This window comes from Bos taurus, chromosome 29 (genome assembly GCF_002263795.3).
Source record: "Bos taurus isolate L1 Dominette 01449 registration number 42190680 breed Hereford chromosome 29, ARS-UCD2.0, whole genome shotgun sequence".
Lineage (NCBI taxonomy): Eukaryota > Metazoa > Chordata > Mammalia > Artiodactyla > Bovidae > Bos > Bos taurus.
The window spans coordinates 38917588-38942094 of NC_037356.1; the positions used below are offsets into that span (position 1 = coordinate 38917588).

The 24507-nt window shown below is 44.2% G+C and overlaps 1 protein-coding gene across 1 annotated transcript in view; it reads right to left on the reverse strand.

Moving 5' to 3' along the window:
• The window catches only part of LOC614287 (pregnancy-associated glycoprotein 1), a 37709-nt gene extending 16639 nt beyond the window's left edge, over window positions 1-21070 (reverse strand). The window contains 10 exon segments of the mRNA XM_059883149.1: window positions 11547-11720; window positions 13900-13998; window positions 14086-14224; window positions 15918-16034; window positions 16975-17110; window positions 17113-17167; window positions 18387-18505; window positions 18604-18721; window positions 19696-19846; window positions 21018-21070. Coding sequence (XP_059739132.1) covers window positions 11547-11720; window positions 13900-13998; window positions 14086-14224; window positions 15918-16034; window positions 16975-17110; window positions 17113-17167; window positions 18387-18505; window positions 18604-18721; window positions 19696-19846; window positions 21018-21070 — 1161 coding nt within the window.
• Window positions 21071-24507: the final 3437 nt, after the last annotated feature.

Below are 24507 nucleotides of genomic sequence, written 5' to 3' on the forward strand. Positions count from 1 at the left end.
AATTTCCACTCTGGTGGGTGAGGACACAATTAGACTTGGCTCAATTTGAGGCTCAAGGGTTGTTGCCTATAATTCGAACCAGTACTATTAACTCTCCACTGAAAACTGCAGGGCTTTCATCTGTACCTTCCCACAGTTCTATCTGTGTAGCTTTCTCCTGTGAACTCTTAACTATGTAGAGTCTCAAATCTCTATTCTTGGGGAGACTGTTTTCTCTGCCTAGATAACCCCTCCATGTATGTGTTGGAAACTATTTCTAGAGTTGGGGCAATTGTAGAACTCACCTTGCTTGCTGCATCCCCACCACCACCATGAATCCATTCTCTGCTGCTAGATGTTTGATGTAAAAACTACCCTTTCGTTTATCTTGTCTATTTTGGAGTTATTTGATCCAGGAGGATAAATGTGTCTTTTGCTCCTCTATGTCTACCAAAATGGAGGTCCCCCTGCAATCAGAACTCCCTGAATGCCTTGTGAATGCTAGGTGCTGAATTCTGTGAATGGGCTCATACTTTACTGGGTATAAGTGTTGGGGCCTTAGGGAGCCCCAGTCTTTCTGGAGAAACATGCCAATTACAAATAGTATTTTCTATGAGGTATGTTCAATTAAGTCCAGTCGCTCAGTCATGTCTGACTATTTGCAACCTCATGGATTGCAGCACGCCAGGCCTCCCTGTCCTTCACCAACTCCAGAAGCTTGCTCAAACTCATGTCCATCAAGTGAGTGATGCCATCCAACCATCTCATCCTCCAATCTTTCCCAGCAACAGGGTCTTTCCTAATGACTCTGTTCTTTACATCAGTTGGCCAAAGTATTGAAGCTTCAGGTTCAGATTCAGTGCTTCCAATGAATACTCATGATTGATTTGCTTTAGCATTGACTGGTTGGATATCCTTGCAGTCCAAGGGATTCTAAGAGTCTTGTCCAAAACCGCAGTTCAAAGCCATCAATTCACTGCTCACCAGTCCTTATGGTGCAACTGTCACATCCATACATGACAACTGGAAAAATCATAGCTTTGATTATACAGAGTAATGTCTCTGCTTTTATTTTTTTTAATTTTATTTTATTTAACTTTACAATATTGTATTGGTTTTGCCATATATCAAAATGTCTCTGCTTTTAAAAATCCTGTCTAGGTTTGTCATAGCTTTTCTTCAAACAAGCAAGCATCTTTTTTTTTTTTTTTTTTTTTTTTAACTTTACAATATTGTATTGGTTTTGCCATATATCAAAATGAATCTTCCACAGGTATACATGTGTTCCCCATCCTGAACCTCCTCCCTCCTCCCTCCCCATATCATCCCTCTGGGTCGTCCCAGTGCACCAGCCCCAAGCATCCAGTAGTCATAATATGCAGTGATTTTGGAGCCCTTAAAAATAAAGTCTCCCACTGTTTCCATTGTTTCCCCATCTATTTGCCATGAAGTGATGGGACTAGATGCCATAATATTCGTTTTCTGAATGGGTAGTTTAAGCCAGATGTTTCACTCTCCTCTTTCACTTTCATGAAGAGGCTCTTTAGTTCCTCTTAATTTCCTGCCATGAGGGTGGTGTCATCTGCATATCTGATGTTATTGATATTTCTCCCAGAAATCTTGATTCCAGTTTGTGCTTCATCCAGTTGGGCATTTTTCATGATGTACTCTTTATCTAATTTAAGTAACCAGGGTGACAGTATACAACCTTGACATACTCCTTTCCTGATTTGGAACCACTCTATTCCGTGTTCAGTTCTCGCTGTTGCTTCTTGACCTGCATACAGATTTCTCAGAAGGCAGATAAGACGGTCTGGTATTTCAATCTCTGTAAGTTTTCCACAGCTTGTTGTAATCCACACAGTCAACGGCTTTTGCAAAGTCGATGAAGCAGAGTTAGGTGTTTTTCTGCAATTCTCTTGCTTTTTCTATGATCCAGCAGATGCTGGCAGTTTGATCTCTGGTTCCTCTGTGTTTTGTCAATCCAGATTGAACTTATGGAATTTCGCAGTTCCTGTACTGTTTAAGACTTGCTTCGAGAAGTTACTTTGGTAGCATGTGAGATGAGTGCAACTGTGTGGGAGATGAACATTCTTTGAAATTGCCTTGCTTTTGGATTGGAATGAATATGACCTTTCCAGTCCTGTGGCCACTGCTGAGTCTTCCAAATTTGCTAACATACTGAGTGCAGCAGTTGAACAGCATCATCTTTTAAGATTTGAAATAGCTCAACTGCAATTCCATCACCTCCACTCGCTTTGCTCCTAGTGATACTTCTGAAGGCCCACTTGATGTGCATCTCAGGATGTCTAGCTCTAGGTGAGTGATCACACCATTGTGGTTATCTGGGTCATTAATATCTATTTTGTACAGTTCTATGTATTCTTTCAACCTCTTCTTAATGTCTTCTGATTCTATTAGGTCCATATAATTTCTGTCCTTTATTATGCCCACCTTTGCATGAAATGTTCCCTCCCTATCTCTAGTTTTCTTGAAGAGATCTCTGGTCTTTCCCATTCTGTTGTTTTCCTCTATTTCTTTGCACTGATAACTTAGGCAGGCTTTTTTTTCTTAATCTCTCCTTGCTATTCTTTGGAACTCTGCCTTCAGATGGGTATGTCTTTCTTTTCTCCTTTGCCTCCTGCTTCTCTTCTTATGTAAATTATTTGTAAGGCCTTCTCAGACAAGCTTTTTGCATTTCTTTTTCTTAGGGATGATATTGAAATGGTATGTACAGTTCAAAAAAACGAAGACCATGGCATCCCATTCCATTACTTCATGGCAAATACATGGGGAAACAATGGAAACAGTGACAAGCTTTATTTTCCTGGGCTCCAAAATCACTGGAAATAGTGACTGCAGCTGTGAAAAAAGAGACACTGATCCTTGGAAGATAAAGCTATGAAAAACCTAGACAGCATACTAAAAAGTAGAGACATTGATTTACCAGCAAAGGTTTGTATAGTCAAAGCTATGGTTTTGCCAGAAGTTGTGATGGGTGTGAGAGTTGGACCATAAAGAAAGCTGAGCACCAAAGAATTGATGCTTTTGAATTGTGGTGTTGGACAAGACTCTTGAGAGTCCCTCGGACTGCAGGGAGATCCAACCAGTCCACCCTAAAGGAAATAAGTCCTGAATATTCATTGGAAGGAACGATGCTGAAGCTCAACTTTGGCCACCTGATGGGAAGAACTGACTTATTAGAAAAGTCCCCGATGCTGGGAAAGATTAAAGGCAGGAGGTAAAGGGGAAGACAGAAGATGAAATTGTTGGGTGACATCACCAATTTGATGAACATGAGTTTGAGCAAGCTCCAGAAGTTGGTGATGGACAGGGAAGCCTGGTGTGCTGCACCCCATGATATAGCAAGAAGTTAGCATGATATAGCAAGTCCTCTGAACTGATGTACAGAGGACAATCAGGGAGCAGGCAGAAGTCTTTGGGTAAAGAGGAAGGAACAGCTCCTGGATAGCTGACAATGATAGGTTGGTAGGCCTTTTCAAGCAAGAGATGCTGTAGGGAAACAATTCTATGCCAGGTGGAGAGAATGGTAAGAGAAAGGCAGGGCGGCAGTGCTGGGATTTCCCAGGGGACAATATCCTTGTTCTATGAAACCTTATCAATGCTCAATATTGTTAGGTGATTGGAAACATGAGTTTTGTTTTGGAATTGGTAGAGCAATATTTAATGCAAAGACTGATGCTGAAGATGAAGCTCCAACATTTAGGGCACCTGATGTGAAGAGCCAGCTCATTGGAAGAGACCCTGATGCTGGGAAAGATTGTTGGCAGAAGGAGAGGTGTCAAAAGGATGAGATGATGAGATGGCATCACCGACTCAATGGACATGTTTGAGGAAACTCCGCAAAATAGTGAAAGACGAGATAGCCTGTTTTGCTGCCATATATGTAATCACAAAGTGTCAGACATGACTTAGCAACTGAACAATACCAGTGAAGGCACAGGATCCAGTGAAGCCTCTGGCCCTGGTGGGAGTAGAGAAAGATTTAGATCAAGGGGGAAGCTTCCCATCCTCTGGTACAAGTCCTTGAATCTAAGGCAAGGAGCACAAAATTTTGAATGTGTTACCAAACACTGTTTTCTAAAAAAGACAAAAGCTGTTTTTCTGCATAAGTGAGAGCTTTGACTGAGTTTTTTCTCTAGATTTTACTGACGGATGTGGAAGGGATCTGGAGTGGGCTAAGTCTGCAAAACCCAGGTGAGGGCCAGCCTCGTGGTAGACATTCTGCACTAGGTGAAAAACGAGTCCAGAGGAAAAGTGTCCCGTCTAGAGTGTACATGCCAATGTAAGAGATTGTCATGGCAGATCACTTCAATATTGTTTTGAGGTAAGCGAGAAATGCATGATGGGTGGTGCCGGGGTCCAGCCCCGGCTGATCCAGGGTATTCGAAGCGGGGATGGCGTCGGCGACTATTTAAATATTCATCAAAGATACAAAGAGTAATAGAATGAGGATAGCTCAGTAGGAAAATTCAGTGGAGAAAAGAGGCTGAGTAGCTTGGTTTATGCGGGAGACCAATAAAACTTCAAGAAAAGAAGCTTGCACCACTTACATAGGCTGCAAGCGTCCTTCCGTTCTCCCGAAGGAAAGGAGACACTGAGGCCTCCCTGGTCAGACCTTAGAAGCCCAGGCATAATTAGTAAGCATGGTGGGTTCCACACTCCAGATGGAGACAGCCAGAGTGAGAGAGAGAGCGACATGGGGAGACCAGTATTTCGAGAAACTGATCCCAATTCTTTATTTTCCAGAGTCTGTTTTTATACACTGAGATGTTATACAAAAGTCACGCGGGGACAGCAGTCCTGACTTTTATTAAAGTCAGGTGCTTCACACAAATGTATACAGAGGTCTTAGGGGTGTTACATCATCTTCTGGCCAGGGGGGCCTGCTGACGATTTATGACCCTCTCCTTGTGACAGTGGTCAGTCAACACTTATTTCTCCAAGGGTGATTATTCTTAAAACAGACATCACTCAAATAAAGTTACATTCCTATAGGGTAAGGGTGTAGTGGGGTTTTAGGTAAGGAAAGAATTTACTTGGCCTAAGGTCTAACGTGATTTATATCAAAGGTTAATACTTATTTCTTCTATATATTCATTAATGTGTATAAGGGCAGGGGATGTAGAGACTTAGCAGTAAACATTGGCTCAACAAATGAAAAACCCTTCACCAATACAATTTCTAATCAGCCCACTATACTTATACTAATAATTTTCTAACTTCTCTAAATAACCTGTTTTCAGAAGGTTTAAAGCATCTCGTGCCTCTCATGGTTGGGAGGCTGTGAGCAATCAAATGTGGCTGGACAAGCCTGTCAGGTAGGCTAGAGAACCTTCAGAGGAGTTTGTAGGTTAAAACACTCTTATCACGCCCAGGAGTTTTTATTAAATGGAGCTCTAAGTTAACTCCTTCTCCGAAAGAGGTGGTGGGGGACAGTCCCCCGTAAAGTCAGAGGTGTAGATGAGCACAAAGTTGTAAAGTAGGCAGGCTCTGGTTATGGGGGTAGATGCTCGAGGATTTCCAGGGGGGACTCCTGAGGCTCGATCCCGCCTTTGCGTATGTCCTTCCTCATGACCTTTGTCACGGGCGGAGTGCCTCATGCCGGCCCCCAACAGGGTGGTTTGCTTTAGTCAATTCCTGTTTGTAGTTAGATGACTAAATGTCTGGTTCCTTCAATGCATGGTTAGAATCATGCTTGGGAAAGCAAACTAGATCAGGTCCACACATATTTCCTCATTAAACAGCGGGCATAGGCAGGTTTCTAAGGCCACTGTAGGTATTTTAACCATGAGGGGCCATATGGGGACAGTTAAATTTAACAGGCTGAGATTGGACTGTGCAAGTTGCCATAGTTGTTGCTATGACAAGAAGCCAAAACAGCTACTTGTTGCTACACTGGAGATGTGGGAAACCGAAAAGAGACCAAACGCCTTACAACTCTCCTTGCAGTTGATTTCAGTCTAGAAGTAGTTAGCAAGGAAAGGCTGACTGGTAAGGCTGAGGGAGGGAGGAATCTGAGACAGTAATCATTAGCTGTTGTGGGACCCCAGAAAACAGAAACATCAACTCAGTTCTGTGTTATGGTTCAGAAATAGATGTCATTTGGCTTGAATCAGTATTTAACCTTGGGGATGGCAGGCATAACCTCTAAACAGAAATTTTCCTTCTCCCCAGGTGGCAAAATAATTCACATTTGTTCCAAACTCAGGAACCAGAAAGTCCTCTAAGGGCCGCCTGCTCCTTGCAGGCACATATGCAATCTAAAAGGTTAAAGTATCATCACGGTGCCCATTTTCCAGAGGAGAAAACAGAGGTTAAGGGACTTGATCAAGGTCACACAGCTATGTATGTGAAACGCCAGAACAAACCTAGGGTCAGTTCAATTAAGTTGCTCAGTCATGTCCGACATTTGCAACCCCATGAATCACAGCATGCCAGGCCTCCTGGTCTGTCACCAACTCCCGGAGTTCACTCAAACTCATTTCCATCGAGTCGGTGATGCCATCCAGCCATCTCATCCTCTGTCATCTCCTTATCCTCCTGCCCCCAATCCCTCCCAGCATCAGGGTCATTTCCAGTGAGTCAACTCTTCGCATGAGGTGGCCAAAGTATTGGAGTTTCAGCTTCAGCATCAGTCCTTCCAGTGAACACCCAGGGCTGATCTCCTTTAGGATGAACTGGTTGGATCACCTTGCAGTGCAAGGGACTCTCAAGAGTCTTCTCCAACACCATAGTTCAAAAGCATCAATTCTTTGGCGCTCACCTTTCTTCACAGTCCAACTCTCACATCCATACATGATCCGTGGATAAACCATAGCCTTGACTAGATGGACCTTTGTTGGCAAAGTAATATCTCTGCTTTTCAATATGCTGTCTAGGTTGGTCATAACTTGCCTTCCAAGGAGTTAGCGTCTTGTAATTTCATGGCTGCAGTCACCATCTGCAGTGATTTTGGAGCCCCCCAAATAAAGTTTGACACTGTTTCCCCTGTTTCCCCATCTATTTCCCATGAGTGATGGGACCAGATGACATGGTCTTAGTTTTCTTAAAGTTGATCATTGGGCCAACATTTTCACTCTCCTCTTTCACTTTCATCAAGGGGCTTTTTAGGTCCTCTTCAGATTCTGCCATAAGGGTGGTGTCATCTGTATATCTGAGGTTATTAATATTTCTCCTGGCAATCTTGATTATAGCTTGTGCTTCTTCTAGCCCAGCGTTTCTCATGATGTTCTCTGCATATAAATTAAATAAGCAGGGTGACAATATACACCCTTAACATACTCCTTTTCCTATTGTAACCAGTTTGTTGTTCCTTGTCCAGTTCTAACAGTTGCTTCCTGACCTGCATACAGGTTTCTTAAGAGGCAGGTCAGGTGGTCTGGTATTCCCATCTCTTTCAGAAATTTCCACAGTTTATTGTGATCCACACAGTCAAAGACTTTGGCACAGTCAATAAAGCAGAAATAGATGTTTTGCTGGAACTCTCGTGCTTTTTCCATGATCCAGCAGATGTTGGCATTTTGATCTCTGGTTCCCCTGCCTTTTCTTAAATCAGCATGAACATCTGGAAGTTCATAGTTCACATATTGCTGAAGTTTGGCTTGGAGAATTTTGAGCATTACTTTACTAGCATGTGAGACGAGTGCAATTGTGCAGTAGTTTGAGCATTCTTTGGCATTGCCTTTCTTTGGGATTGGAATAAAAACTGACCTTTTCCAGTCCTGTGGCCACTGCTGAGTTTCCAAATTTGCTGGCATATTGAGTGCAGCACTTTCACAGCATCATCTTTCAGGATTTGAAATAGCTCAACTGGAATTCCATCACCTCCATTAGCTTTGTTCATAGTGATGCTTTCTAAGGCCTACTTGACTTCACATTCCACGATGTCTGGCTCCAGGTGAGTGATGACACCATCGTGTTTATCTGGGTCATGAAGCTGTTTTTTGGTACAGTTCTTCTATGTATTCTTGCCACCTCTTCTTAATATCTTCTGCTTCTGTTAGGTCTATACAATTTCTGTCCTTTATCAAGCCCAGTATTGCATGAAATGTTCCCTTCGTATCTCTAATTTTCTTGAAGAGATCTCTAGTCTTTCCCATTCTGTTGTTTTCCTCTATTATTTGCATTGATTGCTGAGGAAGGCTTTCTTATCTCTTCTTGCTATTCTGTGGAACTCTGCATTCAGATGCTTATATCTTTCCTTTTCTCCTTTGCTTTTCACTTCTCTTCTTTTCACAGCTATTTGTAAGGTCTTCTTAGACAGTCATTTTGCTTTTTTTGCATTTCTTTTCCATGGAGATGGTCTTGATCCCTGTCTCCTGTACAATGTCATGAACCTCTGTCAATAGTTCATCAGGCAATCCGTCTATCAGATCCAGTCCCTTAAATCTATTTCTCACTTCCACTGTATTGTCCTCAAACTGTCTTTTTTGTTCCATACCTACACGGAGTGGTGGGTGGTAATCTGGCACTATAATCTGCACTTGCTTAGGCAGAAGCATGCAATATTCAGGCTTCAATTGTAGAAAGTAAGGAAAACCACTAGACCATTAAGCTATGATGTAAATCAAATCCCTTATGATTATGCAGTGGAGATTAAAAATAGATTCAAGTGATTAGGTCTGGTAGCCTGAAGAATTATGAGTGGAGGTTTGTAACATGTATGGGAGTTGGTGACCAAAACCATCACCAAGAAAAACAAATGTGAAAAGGTAAAGTGGTTGCCTGAGGAGGCCTTGAAAACAGCTAAGTATAGAAGAGAAGTGAACAGCAAACAAGAAAGGGAAAGATATACCCAATGAAATGCAGACTTCCAGAGAATAGCAAGGAGAGATAATAAAGTCTTCATAAATGAAAAGTGCAAGAATTAGAGGAAAACAATAAATTGTAAAGAGTATAAATCTCTTCAGGAAAATTGGAGATACCATAGGAATATTTCATCCAAAGATGGGCACAATAAAGGAAAGAAAAGTCCAAGACCTAACAGAAGCAGATGAGATTAATAACAGGTAGCAAGAATGCACAGAAGAACTATACAAAAATGGTCATAATGACCCAGATAGAGATGATGTTTGGGTCACTTATGTAAAGCCAGATATACTAGAGCATGAAGTCAAGTGGGCCTTAGGAAACATCACTAAAAGCAAAGCTAGTGGAGGTGATGGAATTCCAGCTGAGCTGTTTAAAATATCCTAAAGAATGAGGCTGTAAAAGTGCTGCATTCAATATGTCAGCAAATTTGGAAAACTCAGCAGTGGCCACAGTGCTGGAAAAGGTCAGTTTTCATTCCAATTCAAAAAAGAGGCAATTGCAAAGAATGTTCAACTTATGCAATTGCACTCATCTCACTTGCTAGCAAGATAATGCTCAAAATCCTTCAAGCTAAGCTTCACAGTACATGAAATGAGAACTTCCAGATGTACAACTGGTTTGAGGAACCAGAGATCAAATTGCCAAAATCCTTTGAACCATAGAGAAAAAGAAATGGGATTCCAGAAAAACATCTTCATCTGCTTCACTAACTGTGCTAAAGCCTTTCACTGTGTGGACCACAGCAAACTGAGGAAAATTTTTAAGAGAATGGGAGTACCAGATAACCTTACCTATCTCCTGAAAGTCTGTATGTAGGTCAAAAATTGGCAGTTAGAATCAGACACAGAACAACTACAAGATTTAAAATTGGGAAAGGAGCATGACACAGTATACATTGTCACTCTGCTTATTGAACTTTTATGTAGGAAAGATCATTCGATATGCTGGACTGCATAAATCCCAAGATGGAATCAAAACTGCTGGGAGAAATATCAACATCCACAGATATGAAGATGACACCACCATAATAGCAGAAAGCAAACAACTAAAGACCAATTGATAAGGTGAGGAGATGAAAAAAGCTTGCTTAAAACTCAACATTCAAAAAACTATTCACAAAAAAATATTCAACATTCATGGCATCCAGTCCCATCACTTCATGGCATATAGATGAGGGGGAAGTGGAAACAGTGGCAGATGTTATTTTCTTGGACCCCAAAATCACTATGGACCTTGACTGCAGCCACAAAATTAAAAGACACTTGCTCCTTGGAAGGAAGAAAGGCTATGAAAAACCTGGACAGTGTATTAAAAAGCAGAGACTCATTTTGCTACAGAGGTCTGTAGTGTCATAGCTATGGTTTTCCAGGAATCATGTACAGATGTGAGATCTGGACCATACGAAAGGGTGAATGCCAAAGAATTGAGCTTTTTAACTGTTATGCTTGAGAAGATTCTTGAGAGTCCCTTATACAACAAGGAGATCAAACCAGTCAATCTGAAAGGAAATCAACCTCTGACCCATGCTGTCTCTGCTGAGGCATCTACTGAGGGGTCCAGGTGGAAAGAACGGATGCTCCCACTGCAAAAGTGCCTAACCAGGGCAGCTCCAAGCAAATACTTTGTAGCTCCACCCCTGGAGGAAGCTCAGAAAGGCTGAAGGCTCTGTGTACCCAGGGTCCCCCGATACATGCATTGCATTCTCCCCAGCAGCATTGGAGGCCAAGCAAGGGGCATTCTGGGCCCTGGAGGAGAGAGATGGCTTAGGGATCCACTGGGGCCACCATTTACCAAGTAGGACTGGAAAGGACAGAGCAGGCTTATGTGGCAGAGAGCTGATGACTGGGTGTGGGAACAAGAGGGAACCAGCTCAGCATGAAGGACTTCACCCAAAATCCCCTGGAGGAGAAGTCCAGTGATAAGATCATCTGAGATGGAATGAAAAGAGTCTATTTCATTACCCCTTATAATTCCTCTGAATGAGAAGGTGGTTGAGTTGGTGGGTCATCACAAACTCTTCCATGGCCTAGACCATCCCCCAGACGCTATCCTTGGGGCTGTCTCTCCAGCTTCAGTCATGTAGTTCTGGAGGAATTTGACAATCATGTGTGCTGCTGTGTCATGGCCAGTGACCATGTAAAGCCAATCATAGGACCCCATGGCCCTGCCGGGATGGCTGATCTCGGGCTGTACATGTGAACTGAGATGGGTCATTCAGGGAACACCCTTGAACTCTAATGGCTCCAAGCTTCTTTCCTTACTAGGGGATGCCTTCAGGATATACAAACCTAGGGCAGGTAGCTTGGAGGCCATCACTAGGTGTAGAAGCCTAAAGGAAGAAAGTTGTCAGGCTAAGACCATCAAAGAAGAGGGAAGGGAAAAACTGAGGGTAAGATAGAGAGAACTGATAACTTCTGATTTCTTGGGTCCAGTTACTGAGATCTTTTTATTTGCTCTGAGTCTTGTGTCCTGGGTTCCAAGAATCATTTCAATGAGTCTTCCTTTTCCTTTAAGCCAGTTGGAATAGGACTCCTCTCAATTTTTACAGACTTGGTTCTAGATACTGCACTCCCAGACACAAACAGAGACAACCATTTGTTTCAGCACCATTAAGAGTGAAACACTTTATTCTTTACTGAGAATAAGGTGTGCAGACCACCAAACACAGTTCACCAGCATCCTGGGCAGAAGTGCCCAAAGTGTAAGTGAGTGTGTGTCTTGAGCAGCCTTACTGATTCCTCAACCACTCCAAGAATGTACACTGCCTGTGCCAGGCCAATCCTATCATTTCCTCAATCAAAGACCGAGAAATACAGCCTCAGGAAGACGTCACCCAGGATCCAGGTCTCTGTAGATGGACTCACAGTGTTCTCTAGAAAGGCAGTATAGCAGTGGCCTCTAGAATCCTGGGGGAGCCAGAGACACACACCAGTCAGCATGAGACCTTACCGGAGACTCCCCGCAATATCCAGACCAAGCACAATTCTTTGTTTTATTTCCCTCTTTTGGTAAGTATCAAGGGGTTTTCACAGCATCTGGGGATATGAGAGTTCATCCAAAACCAAAGAGGTCCAAGACATGAGGTTGCCATGAGGAAGGGTGTGGGGGAGGGGAGGAGTGGTAGTTGGGAAACAGAGGAATGAAAAACAACAAAGTCCTTCTGTAGAGCATAAGAAACTATATTCAGTATTCAGCAATAAGTCCCATGAAAAAGAATAAGAAAATATATATATTTTTATGTGTATAACTGAGTCACACTGCTGTGCAGCAGAATGTAATGCAACACTGAAGATTAGCCACACTTCAATATAATTTTTTCGAAAAGAACAAGTGTGTCCATAGCTCTCCTCACTCCCTGTTTCTTTCCTTCTGACTCCTGCTCCTTGTTTTCTCTGCAGAGAATGCTAGTTCTCCTCCTGCGTCCCCACAATCTGTACTTTATTAAAAAAAAAACTTTATTTTGTATTGGAGTATAGCTGGTTACTTTGCCAACAAAGGTCCATCTAGTCAAGGCTATGATTTTTCCAGTGGTCACGTATGGATGTGAGAGTTGGACTGTGAATAAAGCTGAGCACCGAAGAGTTGATGCCTTTGAAATGTGGTGTTGGAGAGAGTGTTGAGAGTCCTTTGGAATACAAGGAGATCCAACCAGTCCGTACTGAAGATCAGCCCTGGGATTTCTTTGGAGGGAATGATGCTGAAGCTGAAACTCCAGTACTTTGGCCACCTCATGCAAAGAGTTGAGTCACTGGAAAAGACTCTGATGTTGGGAGGGATTGGAGGCAGGAGGAAAGGGGGACAACAGAGGATGAGATGGCTGGATGGCATCCCTGACTCAATGGACGTGAGTCTGAGTAAACTCTGGGAGTTGAAGATGGACAGGGAGGCCTGGTGTGCTGTGATTCATGGGGTCGCAAAGAGTCGGACATGACTGAGCGACTGAACTGGAATGATAGCTGGTTAACAATATTCTGAGTTTCAGGTGGACAGTAAAGGGACTCAACCGTATGTATCCGGGTGTCCTGGTCTCGAAGACACCCGTCCCATCCAGGCTGTCATATAACTGAGTGGAGTTCCCTGTGCTACACAGCAACTCGTTGTTGGTTATCCATCTTAAATAGAGCAGTGCCCACAACACTGTCTTTAAGATTTAACTCAGGAACTCTGAGAAACCTCCTTCAGCCCACACTCACCCTCTTTGGCCACTCCAGGATTGGTTGGGTAACGTACTCTGGCTCCCCAACCCCACTGGTCAGTCTGTAGCCCTCATCACCCCAAGTAAGTCCCCAGTGCCCCAGTGCAGACCATCTTGAGATGCCATTTGCATGGAATCCAGTGCAGTTTTGCCTAGAACCAAGCAACCCTCCATATGGCTCAATGAGTTTCTGGTTTTAGAATTCCTGAAATTCTCTGCCTTCCTCAAAGCTCTCTTTGACCCCATCAGCCTGCTCTGAACTCCCACTGGGAGCTGACATGAAGCCTCCACACAGTGCCATGGCTGAGCAGTCACAGTGCACACTTTATTCACGTTAGCATCCAACGTCACCACAGAGGGGTCGGGTACCCCAACTCACAAAAGAGGCACCTGGCCGGAGCAAGGGGCGATGCAGCCAAGAACTAGGCTGACCATGTAATTTATCATCCAAACAAGGAAAACTTTGAGAAGGGAAGGGAGCCTGTTAACTTATGCTGGGACATCACACTGGGACTGTCCCCAGCCATTCTCCTTGTAACATGGCCTATTTCAGGGACTGCTAGTGCTAAATTTCATGTTCATGCATCTCTGAGTTCAGATTGAATTGAAGCTCTTTGTGGACTGAGGACCTTAGTGTTCCCCTCTCCCTGACTCCCACCATGACATATGGTGTGGCCTCTCCACATTTATTTCAGAAAGATCAGTGTCCCACACGGCCCTTTACTCTCAACTGATTGGTTTTGTGGGAGTCACTGGCACAGCTACAGGGCTCAGCAGCACCTGCAATGGTTTGACATGGCCTCCAGAGGGCGCCCTCCTCCCAGCTGCTGCTGCCCAAGGGTTCCTGCAAGCTCCAGTTTGAGAACCAACCCTCAGTATTGTCCCCTCACCTTGATGATGTAGGCTCGACCTGGCACTGGGTAGTTGATGCCATTGATGGTGAAGATAATAGAGGGCAGTGTATTGACTGCAGAACATGAAACATAGTGCTGTTAGAGAGAGAGGGTGAGAGGTTGGCCCTGGTGATTCTTGTTATGTGTGGAGACTGGGAGTGACCCTGGAGCATGACCCTTCACCTTGGAACCTGGTGGCATGGGCCCGATGAGCTGCATGTTATCGACCAGTTTTCTTGGGCCTTCGATGAATGCTGCCCCGGTGTCAACAAAGGCCTTGCAGCCTCCAGAACAAGCAATAACCTTTCTTTCAATGGAGATGCTGAGAGACAAAGGAAGAAAGTGGGCATCAAGGTCACTCTGAGCCTCCCCAGAGTTGTCCCCTTCCCAACTGTTTCCTAAACAGCCCTTCATCTCTCACCCTCTTTTCCTTTGCTCTCAACATAGCACCTTTCTTGACATCCTCGAATGCAGTACTTGAATGCACAAGGATCTTTTGTACCTTGACACAAGCTGGTCTTCCTTCCTAGAAGATTCCACTCCACTTTGACTAGCAAATTTCTTCTCATCTTCCAGAATCCAGCTTAATTGTATTGTTTTCAGGAAGTCTTTTCCCCAGTGTTTATCAGTCTCCTGTCTTAGTCACTCTCTGTAGACCCTTCCTCATGTCTGCTGCTGCTAACTCACTTCAGTCATGTCCGACTCTGTGTGACCTCATAGAGGGCAGCCCACCAGGCTCCGCTGTCCCTGGGATCGTCCAGGCAAGAGTACTAGAGTGAGTTGCCATTGCCTTCTCCTCCTCATGTCTGCTGCTGCTAAGTCTGCTGCATGTCTAGCATGTACCAAAGTCACAATTCACTTTGTGGGCAAGTCACTTCATGTACATCTGCCTTCTTAGATGTGAAGGCGAGTTTTATTCTCCTTGCCTCCCTAAAGTGCCTGGCACACAGTGGATGTCCAAAGCTTGTCTGTCCAATGAGTGAATGAAGACTGAGAAAACAATAAAAAACCTTCAGAGAGCTGTATCTGGTGGGGAACAAATAACAGGTCACACACAGAGTGAAGATGCAGATTCACAGGGGCAGCAGATTCTCATAGTAGGGAGAGAGAGGGGCTTCTCTGGTTGAGGGTGTCTCCCAGCACTACTCCTACAACCAGCTCAGACCCTGAGACCCTGGCCAGGAAATACATGATGAGGCCACAGAAACTCCAAAGGACAGGTCAACTTTTGTCTGTGGGTATCACACAGAATCCTATCAATTATGCCTCTTGTCCTCAGGTCACTCCTGGATCCCACCTTCCTGATTCTCTGTAATAGCCCCTGTCCCACTGTGTGCCCAAGAACTTGGTGTGTCTTTTTTATTAGTTGCTTTCACAGCTTAAGACTGCAGCCAACCTCTCTCCACTGCTGGGTAGCTGCTGCCTAAGACCAGTTTTCCCCATTTTCTCGGGACTGTCTCTGATTCCTAACTGAAATTTATCTGTACTGAGAACTTCCTATGTCCTAGGTAGCCCTGGACAGTTGGTCATCTTACCATAACTCTGTTCAGGCTGGAGATATTTTCCCTGGTCCTCTGTTACCACATGGTAAAATCCTCTAACCATGCTCCCCACCTCAAAGGGAAGTGGGTACAGCCCTCTCCCAGGTACACAGACCTCTCTGGTGCCTTTTAGGACCATGATCAGAGCCATGCTCAGAAGGCCTGGGGATTATGAACCCATGGGTTGTTTGTATATCTATGTGCTTGTGTGTTTGTCTGTATGTGTGTTTGTATGTGTCTCTGTGTGTGCTTGTGCATCTCTGACTAGCTATGCATGTTTATATGTGTCTCTGTGTAGGTTTATACATGTCTGCTTGTGTGTTTCCATGTGTCTGTGTGTCTGTCTGTGTCATTGTGGGTAGTGTATATGGCTGTGTGACTGTGTGTCTGAGAATACATTTGTGTGTGTCTCTCTGTGTCCATGTACAGTAGTGGGAGCATCACTTGGGCTGACCCTCAGAGGAAGAGGCTTACCAGTCCATGTGTACACTCCGGTCACCCGCTTGGATCAATGGTACCCAGTTGAGCTCTCCCTTGTAGTAGCAGTGGTCCATCCCACCAAACATCACCTCACTGCCCTCCTGCTCATCTCTGTAGAGAGAAGTGAGGAGCGATCCTTGGAGGACAGTAACAATAGCACTGTCTGACAGCTGTGCTTGTCCACCCATCAAGGCCCTAATAAGGTCCCCATGTACAGATGCAGAAATTGAGTCTAGGAGAGATTGAGATCGAGACTGAAGTCTGTTACTGACTAATGAGTGGCACAGAGGAGGTTAGAAGCTGAATCACTTGGCTGGGCTCCACCCACTATGTCTTCTGAAGACGCCCTGGATCTCCAGCAACCTGAGTGCTCAGACACCCTCAGAGGACAGGGTGCTGAAGTGTTTTGGCTTCCCCCTTGTCATTTTTTAAGGAAAATCAAGGCCTGGGAATTCTAAGGGTGTGGGTTCAGGTCACCCAGCGTTGGCTCCAATGGCCTGTGACCTCTACTGTCAAAAGGGCCCCAAACACAGAAGGGACCCCACCTCTGCTCTCCCTGTCTTGAAATGCCTAATATTTCTTGAACAAGGGGTCCCACACTTTTGTGTCCCACACTTTCATTTCTCACTGGCTCCTACAAATTGGGTAGCTGGTCCTGGGCTCCCAGTGAAATACTAATGAGAAAGGAAAGATATCCACCATCCTTCTCCTTCCTTCCTGATCAAATTCATAAGCATAACCTAATGCCTTTTTCTTCAACTTGTTTCCTGTTGCCTTCCATTAGCCTTTCTCCTCACTCACCGCCGCGCCCCCCCACCCCCGCCCCCCGCCCAGACCAAGTTACTGATCTTGAGCCCAGGAGTAGGCTTGTGTTCCAATAAATTTTATTTATAAAAGCCAGGGGTGAAGCCAGGTAGGGTCCTGGGTCTATAGTTATCCTGGGTTAGGTTATCACTCAGGATACTTCTTTATCAAGTGTTCTATAATTTCCATGCACCTGAAAGCATCTTACAGCTAATTTGGAGAAAGGGATTGTCCATCTCAGACTTACTTGCTCAAGTAGAAGGCAAAAACAGGCTCAGAAATGGCACCTTGATTCTTCAGGTTGTCAAATATGGGGATGGCTCCAGAGAAGGATATGTTGGGGTAGTTCAAGCCCAAGACACCATCAAAACATATATCCTCAACCCGTATTCCACCATGCTTAGACCGAATGGCTGGTCAGTGCTTACAAGGTCCCCAGTCTGTGGGAAAAAAAAGAGTGTTCCCACTTACATGATACATGATACATGATACATGATACATGAAGTGGGGCTAGGACTGGCCTGAGATGCATTGCCATTAGATCCTCAGAGAAGAATTGAGGCTGGGCTCTGTCTGTGGTGGCCCAAAGATGGTTAGACCAAGCTGGGAGGGTAATTGGGGTTCCATTTGAGAGAGGCTGTGAATTTTATAACATCTGCCCCTCTGAATAATACCACCTGACTGAGTCAAATTGGTCTCATGGCTTCTGTACAAGTGGGGCAACTAAGAGTTAGGCCAGGTCCCAGTGGTGCCACCTTATGGACAAAACAATTGAGAGCAAGATACCCTTCTGTTTGGCATCACTGTGACCTAATGACAGGAATGGACTGCATTCTCTGTAATGTACGGTATATTCTGGCTCTGTCCAGGAAGACAGAAGCCAAAAACACAATCTTGTTTGCAGGGTTCTATGAAATTACTGCCTGGGGAAATCACTTTTGGGGATATGTGTATATTTCTGTGAGTGTGTATGAGAGAGAAAGTGAGAGAGTGGAACTACTCAAATAATTTGGAGGAGGCAGGCCATAGGTTAATTAGACTCTCAAGGGTCCTCTAGAGTGAGAACTCATTTATCAGGCCCCTTGACTTCTCAGGCCTCCAGTTTCCCACTATGGATACCTGAAGCCCTTGACTTCCCCCAGGGTCCTCAGATCAGTTTTATCCTGTCCCCAACCACCCCACAGCAACTTCAGTCTGATAAGCCAGCCTAATTCCACCTTTTACCACATGTGTGCCCTCAGCAAGGCTCTTGCTGTCTGCACTGTTTCCTCATATGTCTCATGAGCTAACCAGAGTAACTGCTGTGTGGGGTTGATGCAGGATTAAACCAGTTATCACCTGAAAGTGCCTGGAACAGTCCGTGAATATAAAAGTGGGTGCTTTTATCCTTTTTTCTCACTCCCAGCAAAATGAACCTTGAACTGCTCATGGGCGGAAGAGCTGCAAGTCCACACCTCAAGCCACTCTCTGGGTTACCTAATTTCTTTGCTTGTGTGTCACCATGGGCACTGCCTCCCCAGAGACATGATCCTGTGGATAAGATGGCCAATATCTATGGGAGTTAGGCTAGGAAGGGTCCTGCCAGATGGTCCTGCATCTGTTTTGCAAGTAGTGGTCACTCCCTAGCCAGTCCTGACTCAGCATATGTTACACTGTTACCCAAACTGTGTCATGAGCAACAACTTCTTTCATTCTCCCAGATCCATAGGTGATGCTGAAGGTCTATTTGGTAAGCTGGAAGGTGGAAGACTGATGATGTCTGAACCTAACATGTATAGCTGCAGAAACAAGAGATGAGTGTCATCAGGTGCCAAGGGTGGAAACAGGGTGGCAGGGCAAGTGAAGGATGGTCCGGGTACAGGGTGTCTGTACTCACAACAGGCTGGACTGGGGCAAAAGTCAGAAGGCACCCACAAGTCAGATGAGCCCGTGTCAAAGATAACCTGGAATTCCTGAGGGGGTGTTCAAATGGTGATGCTACCCAGGTAGACCAACTACAGGGAGAAGGAAGGAGTGGGTTAGTGCAGAACTGGCTACCCTCTATTCCCACACTGATGCCTCCCGCTCAGTGTCACATATCCCTTGATATCAACTTCTAACCACTGTGCAGCTCACAGACTTTGGTCACAGAGGTATCTGCATTTGATATATTTTTCCTGTGCTACATTATGCAGGATATTGACTCTATGACCAGGTGTTGAACTGGTACCTCCTGTATGGGAAGCCCAGAGGCATAACCACTGGGATTGCAGGACCACTGGACACCCAGGGAAGTCCTGATGCCTTCATTTGAGAAGTTCTGTGTCTCTTCAAACCCAGCCTTAGCACCCGCTTCTTCAGGAGGTCCTTCTTGATCAACCCCAGCCACTATCTCCAAACTCAGACCACATCCAATCAACAGCTCACAAGTGACCCTTTCATTTGACATGTATTTACTCTTTGTCTATTTCTCAGGCTGGCATGGGCACTGTTGAAGTAAAAATAAGCCCTTGGTCTAATCTAAAAACAGTAACCACAGTGATTCTTATGTCCATACACAGAATACAGGTTCAGTAACTTTTTAGCGCTGTCGTTCTTGCATCTGTGGAAACTGAATTCCTCTGCCTGGGGATTCACAATTGCTTTCCAGTTGGTTCTAACTTATGATCAGTGATGGTTCACTCTTCATCTGTAACTGAGTGGTTCACTTAGTTCAGAAAGAACAATCGCCCTCAAACAAATGACACATCTTTGACACAGAAATGGATATTTACCTGACACCTGATAATTTCCGGGCCACAGTCACAAAGACCAACAGTTGAGGGTGAGAGTGCCTTCTTCTCTGGTTGGGGGGGTCCCTGTTTTCCAGTGTCTCTGCCTCCTCAGGAACCCTAACCCCAACATCCCACCTGGCAATTCCAGATGAGCCCCAGTGCTAAGCTAGAGCACCAGGGGGCACTGTGGAATACCATCCTCCCAAAATATTCACATCCATGCTGTTTCTCAGTGGATGAATAGTTAGATTTGAGCCATGAAAAGAGATCTGGGGCAGTCTGTAAGCATGCTCCTTCAGGAAATTGTTCAGCATGTTTTTTCCACTGAGGGTTTTTCTCATGGTCTTCACTCACCTTAGAGGTATTCTTTCACTGAGCATTTGACAAAGAAAACAAAGAAGATGCTACAATTAGCTGTCAGTGTTAAGGTATAACTGCATTGTTATGGCCTTGTGTATTTTCTAATCATATTTATGAGGCACATTATTATCAGAATTTTATGCATATACCATGGCAAAGACATAGATTTCAATACAGGTTCTGTTCTGCAGTCTTGAATAAGCCATATGACCATGTGATGTCTCAGTCTCCCCTTCTGCAAAATAGTAGAATGTAACAATACAAACCCTCCAAATAGGATACCTTGGGGATAAGTGAAGTGATGTATATACAGTGAAAGTGAAAGGGAAGTCGCTCAGTCGTGTTCCACTCTTTGCGACCACATTGACTGTAACCCACCAGGGGGATTTTCCAGGCAAGAATACTGGAGTGGATTGCCATTTCCTTCTCCAGAGGATCTTCCAGTCTCAACAATGATAGCCATTAGCATTGCTGTTGCCATCCCATTCATTCCTTCTCATAGAATCTCAAGGAAGAAGGTAGAAGGGGGACTCTTATCCTCTTTTACAAGGGAGCAATTTGAAATGCAAGAGGTTTCTGAGTTGGCTGTGGTCACACTGCTTGTCAGATATAAAACAGTGTATCTATCTCCAAGTTGACAGAGAAGAGAGAGTTGAAAGAAGAATCCAAGATATAGGGAACAAGTAAGGGAAATTCAGAGGCTTGAGAAGGAAGGAAGAGTCAAGTGAAAAATTAAAAGAAAACAACACAAAGAGAAATACACTCCACTGACTTCCAAAGAGATGGAGTGATAAACGACAGTGATACAGAGATGCAGACATAGGCATATACACACTGCAGTAGGCAGGGAAAAAAGAGGACATGTTGAATAAAATATAGAAAGTGCTATTCCACAAGACCACATCGACATCTGCATTGACTGTGCACTGAACAGTTACAAGGTGTTGCATTTTCAATAGGTCATGATATGATTGGACCCCAAGATTTGTGCAACCCAACCAAGACCTTGGGATCCACAGTTCCTATAGCAAGTTACTTATCAATAAGTAAGAGTTGAGCTTTAAGACTCTTAGGGAAATATTCCATTCCCTTCTAGACCTGAGAGGTAGACCAATAATCAGATGAAAAAAAAAATCTGAGAAAGGAATATGATGTGACTTGCAGTCCCTATACTTACTTGACTATGCACTCTGAGAAGGCCACCAGCCCAAGGACCACAAGCCACTTCATGCTTCTTTCCTGGCTCCAAGTACTCAGGGACATTTGGGTTCATAGCATGTAGTGGTGACCAGGAGCCCCCAGTTATATATACTCTGACCTACCTGAGTTTTTCTCTTTAGGCCACTAAAAGATCTGAAAAAAAAAACACAAAGGTCTTGATAAAATCTTTACCTTCCTCAGTGTCCTTGGTCAGTGGCCTTTGAAGCTTCTCAGAATACAGAGAATTGAACTGTAATCTCTTCCTTGAAGCTTAGCTAGAAAATCAAACTGATCTGCATGGACATCTAAGAAGACAGAGAACCTTGCCTACATGGAAAAAAAAAAAAAAAAAAACTTCTAAGAACATCATGAAAATGGATACTAGGGTCTATGCTCGACATTTGTGGTTTCATGTCATCTTCCTAGCCATTTCATGAGATATGCATTGCTGTCTTCATTGGAGAAGAGATTGCTAGGAGGATAAATTGAAAAATGGCAAAGTGAAGACTTCAGGGACAGCCCAGGGACATACAACTGGCTTAAGGTAGTGGGTCTATTGGCAGACATCAGGGTCACCTATGATGCCAGTCTGCATCAAAGATTTAGGGCAGAACAATACTTCAATTGCATGGTTTCAGTACTGGAAGAAATGTCATATGCATCCACAAGATATTTTATATCCATCCAACAACTGTATAAGGAAGAACTGTGTGCTAGGTTCTGGGTTAAAGGCTTCAAAGTCAAAGTTGATCAAGACAAAAGTAGTCTTTATCTTAAGAGATCTAGAAGTCTAGCTCTCACAAGCTCATGGCCCCAGGAGGCAGGAGATATGATACTAGGACTAGGTGGCCATGTTGGAATCTGGGCAGCACAGGCCTTATCTCTGGGAGCAGCCTTTCCTCCACTTCACCCATGCTGGAACGCAGGCAAGTTGGTCATGTTTTCAAGAGAATAAGATGTTTGGATATTTATGTACAATATACTGATTTTATTTTTTTTTTCAATCTACTGATTTTAATGTTAGCAACTAATTTTTGTTTTTCTGGGGAAAAAAAGGGGGGGTGGGGGGACGAAATCTCCACAGTGATGTGCTGGAATCAGCCTTCAGTCTCTGCAATTTTTTGTTTCTGGCCTAGAGTTGGGAGTGCAGTAGGGACAGAGAGGAATTTAATTCATGTTGGTTGATTTAAAATGAGACTGAATATATACTAAACATGCTGACTCATTAGAAAAACCTTGATGTTAGGAAAGATTAAAGGCAGGAGGACAAGCGGAAAACAGAGGATGAAATGGTTGGATAGCATCACCAAGTCGATGGACATGAGCTTGAGCAAGCTCCAGGAGTTGGTGATGGATAGGGAAGCCTGGCATGCTGCAGTCTATGGCATTGCAAAGAGACGGACACAACTGAAGGACTGGACTGAACTGAACAAATTGAGAACAAAGACTAATAAAGGTAATGGCATCAGGTTGCTGATTAGCTATCTATAACAACACATTACTTAAGTGGCTTTAAAATTCCTCTTATGACTCTACATTTAGAGTGGAATATCTTCTAAGGAAAAACAAAAATACAGCCCATCAAAAACAAAACCAAAGAAAACCAAAAGAAAAAAAGGAGGGGGGTGGTCTTAAGATGTTGGAAGAATAGGATGGGGAAACCACTTTCTTCCCCACAAATTCATCAAAAGAATATTTAAACGCTGAGTAAATTCCACATAGCAACTTCTGAATGCCGGCAGAGGACATCAGGCACCCAGAAAATCAGCCCAGTGTCTTCGAAAGGAGGTAGCAAAAAATAAAAAAGACAAAACGGAGACAAAAGAGGCAGGGATGGAGCTCCATCCTGGGAAGGGAGTCTTAAAAAGAGAGAAGTTTCCAAACACCAGGAAACACCCTCAAGCCTTGGAAGCACAGAGAGCAGCATAACAGGGAGGAAGAATAAATAAATAATTAAAACCCACAGATTACGAGCCCAATGGTAACTCCCCCAGTGGAGAAGCACCACAGATGTCTGCACCCGCCACTAGCAATGGGGGGCTGAGCAGGGAGGCACAGGCTTCATTGCTTAGAGTAAGGACCGGGCCTGAATGCCTCGAGGGCAATCTGAGCAAACTAACTTGGGCTAGAAAATCAGACTCTGGGATAGCTACCATACGCAAAGCCCTAATCTAAGACATCGCCAGGCCCATGCACAGAACAAAGGACTGAACAGAACTAGCCCGCTGCAGACCATACCTCTGGTGACAGGCAGCCAGAACTGGAAGGGGGCAATCGCAGCCCTAGAGAGGCATTATCTACCAAACAGCAAGCAGGCTTCTTTGCTAACTAAAACTTCTTGGGGTTCTGGATGGTCAACATCTGCCTGAGAAGGTGTGCCGGCTGTACACCCAGAAAACCGAGTGGCAGGGACGGGGGAGGTGATAAGTCTCAGTGACAGCACTCACCAAACACCTCATCACCTGAGCTGCTCGGACCTGGGAAGGGCACAAAACGCAGGCCCAACAGAGTCTGAGCCTCTGAGGACTACCCAAGCACCTGAACCTGAGTGGCTTAGATCTGGGAAGTGCGTGCAGCCCAGGGCCGGCCTCCGACGGTCTCGGCAGAACAACCTACAGCCTGAGCACTGTGGGAAGGGAGGGCACATGAGCCTTGAGAGAAGGCAGGCTCAGTGTGGCTGAGACAGTGCGAGCACACGCCAGTGTTATTTGTTTGCAGCATCCCTCCCTCCCCACAGCACGACTGAACAAGTGATCCTAAAAAAGTGTCCACTACAGCCCCCCTTGTGTTAGGGTGGAAATCAGAAACTGAAGAGACCAGCAAAGAGAAGAAGCTAAAACAGAGGGAACCACCTTGGAAGTGACAGGGGCAATAGATTAAAACCCTGTAGTTAGTACCAACTACATAGGAAGGGGCCTATAGATCTTGAGAAATATAAGCCCTACCAAGGAACTATCCAAAAACGAACGGACCCCACACTGCCCATTACAACACCAGAGAAAGTCCTAGATATATTTTTACTATTTTTACAATCATTCTTTTATTTTTTTAATTTTTCTAAAATTTTAAGTCCTCTATTACTCCTTTAATTTTCATTTTTATAACCTATTACTTTGCAAAAAAGACCCTATTTTTTATAGCAAACTTATATATATATATATTCATATTTATAATTCTTGTGACTTTGTCTTCTTTTTTTTTCTTCTTCTTCTTCTTTTCTTTAATATTGTATTTTTGAAAATCCAACCTCTAGTCTAGCGTTTTAATCTTTGCTTTTTGGTATTTGTTATAAATTTTGTACCTTTGAGAACCCAATCTTCAGGCCCATTTTTACATGGGAGCGAGATTACTGGCTTGACTGCTCTCTCCCCTTTTGGACTCTCCTTTTTCTCCACCAGTTCACCTCTGTCTCCTCCTTCCCCCTTCTCTTCTCTACCCAACTCTGTGAATCACCAGTGTGTTCTGGA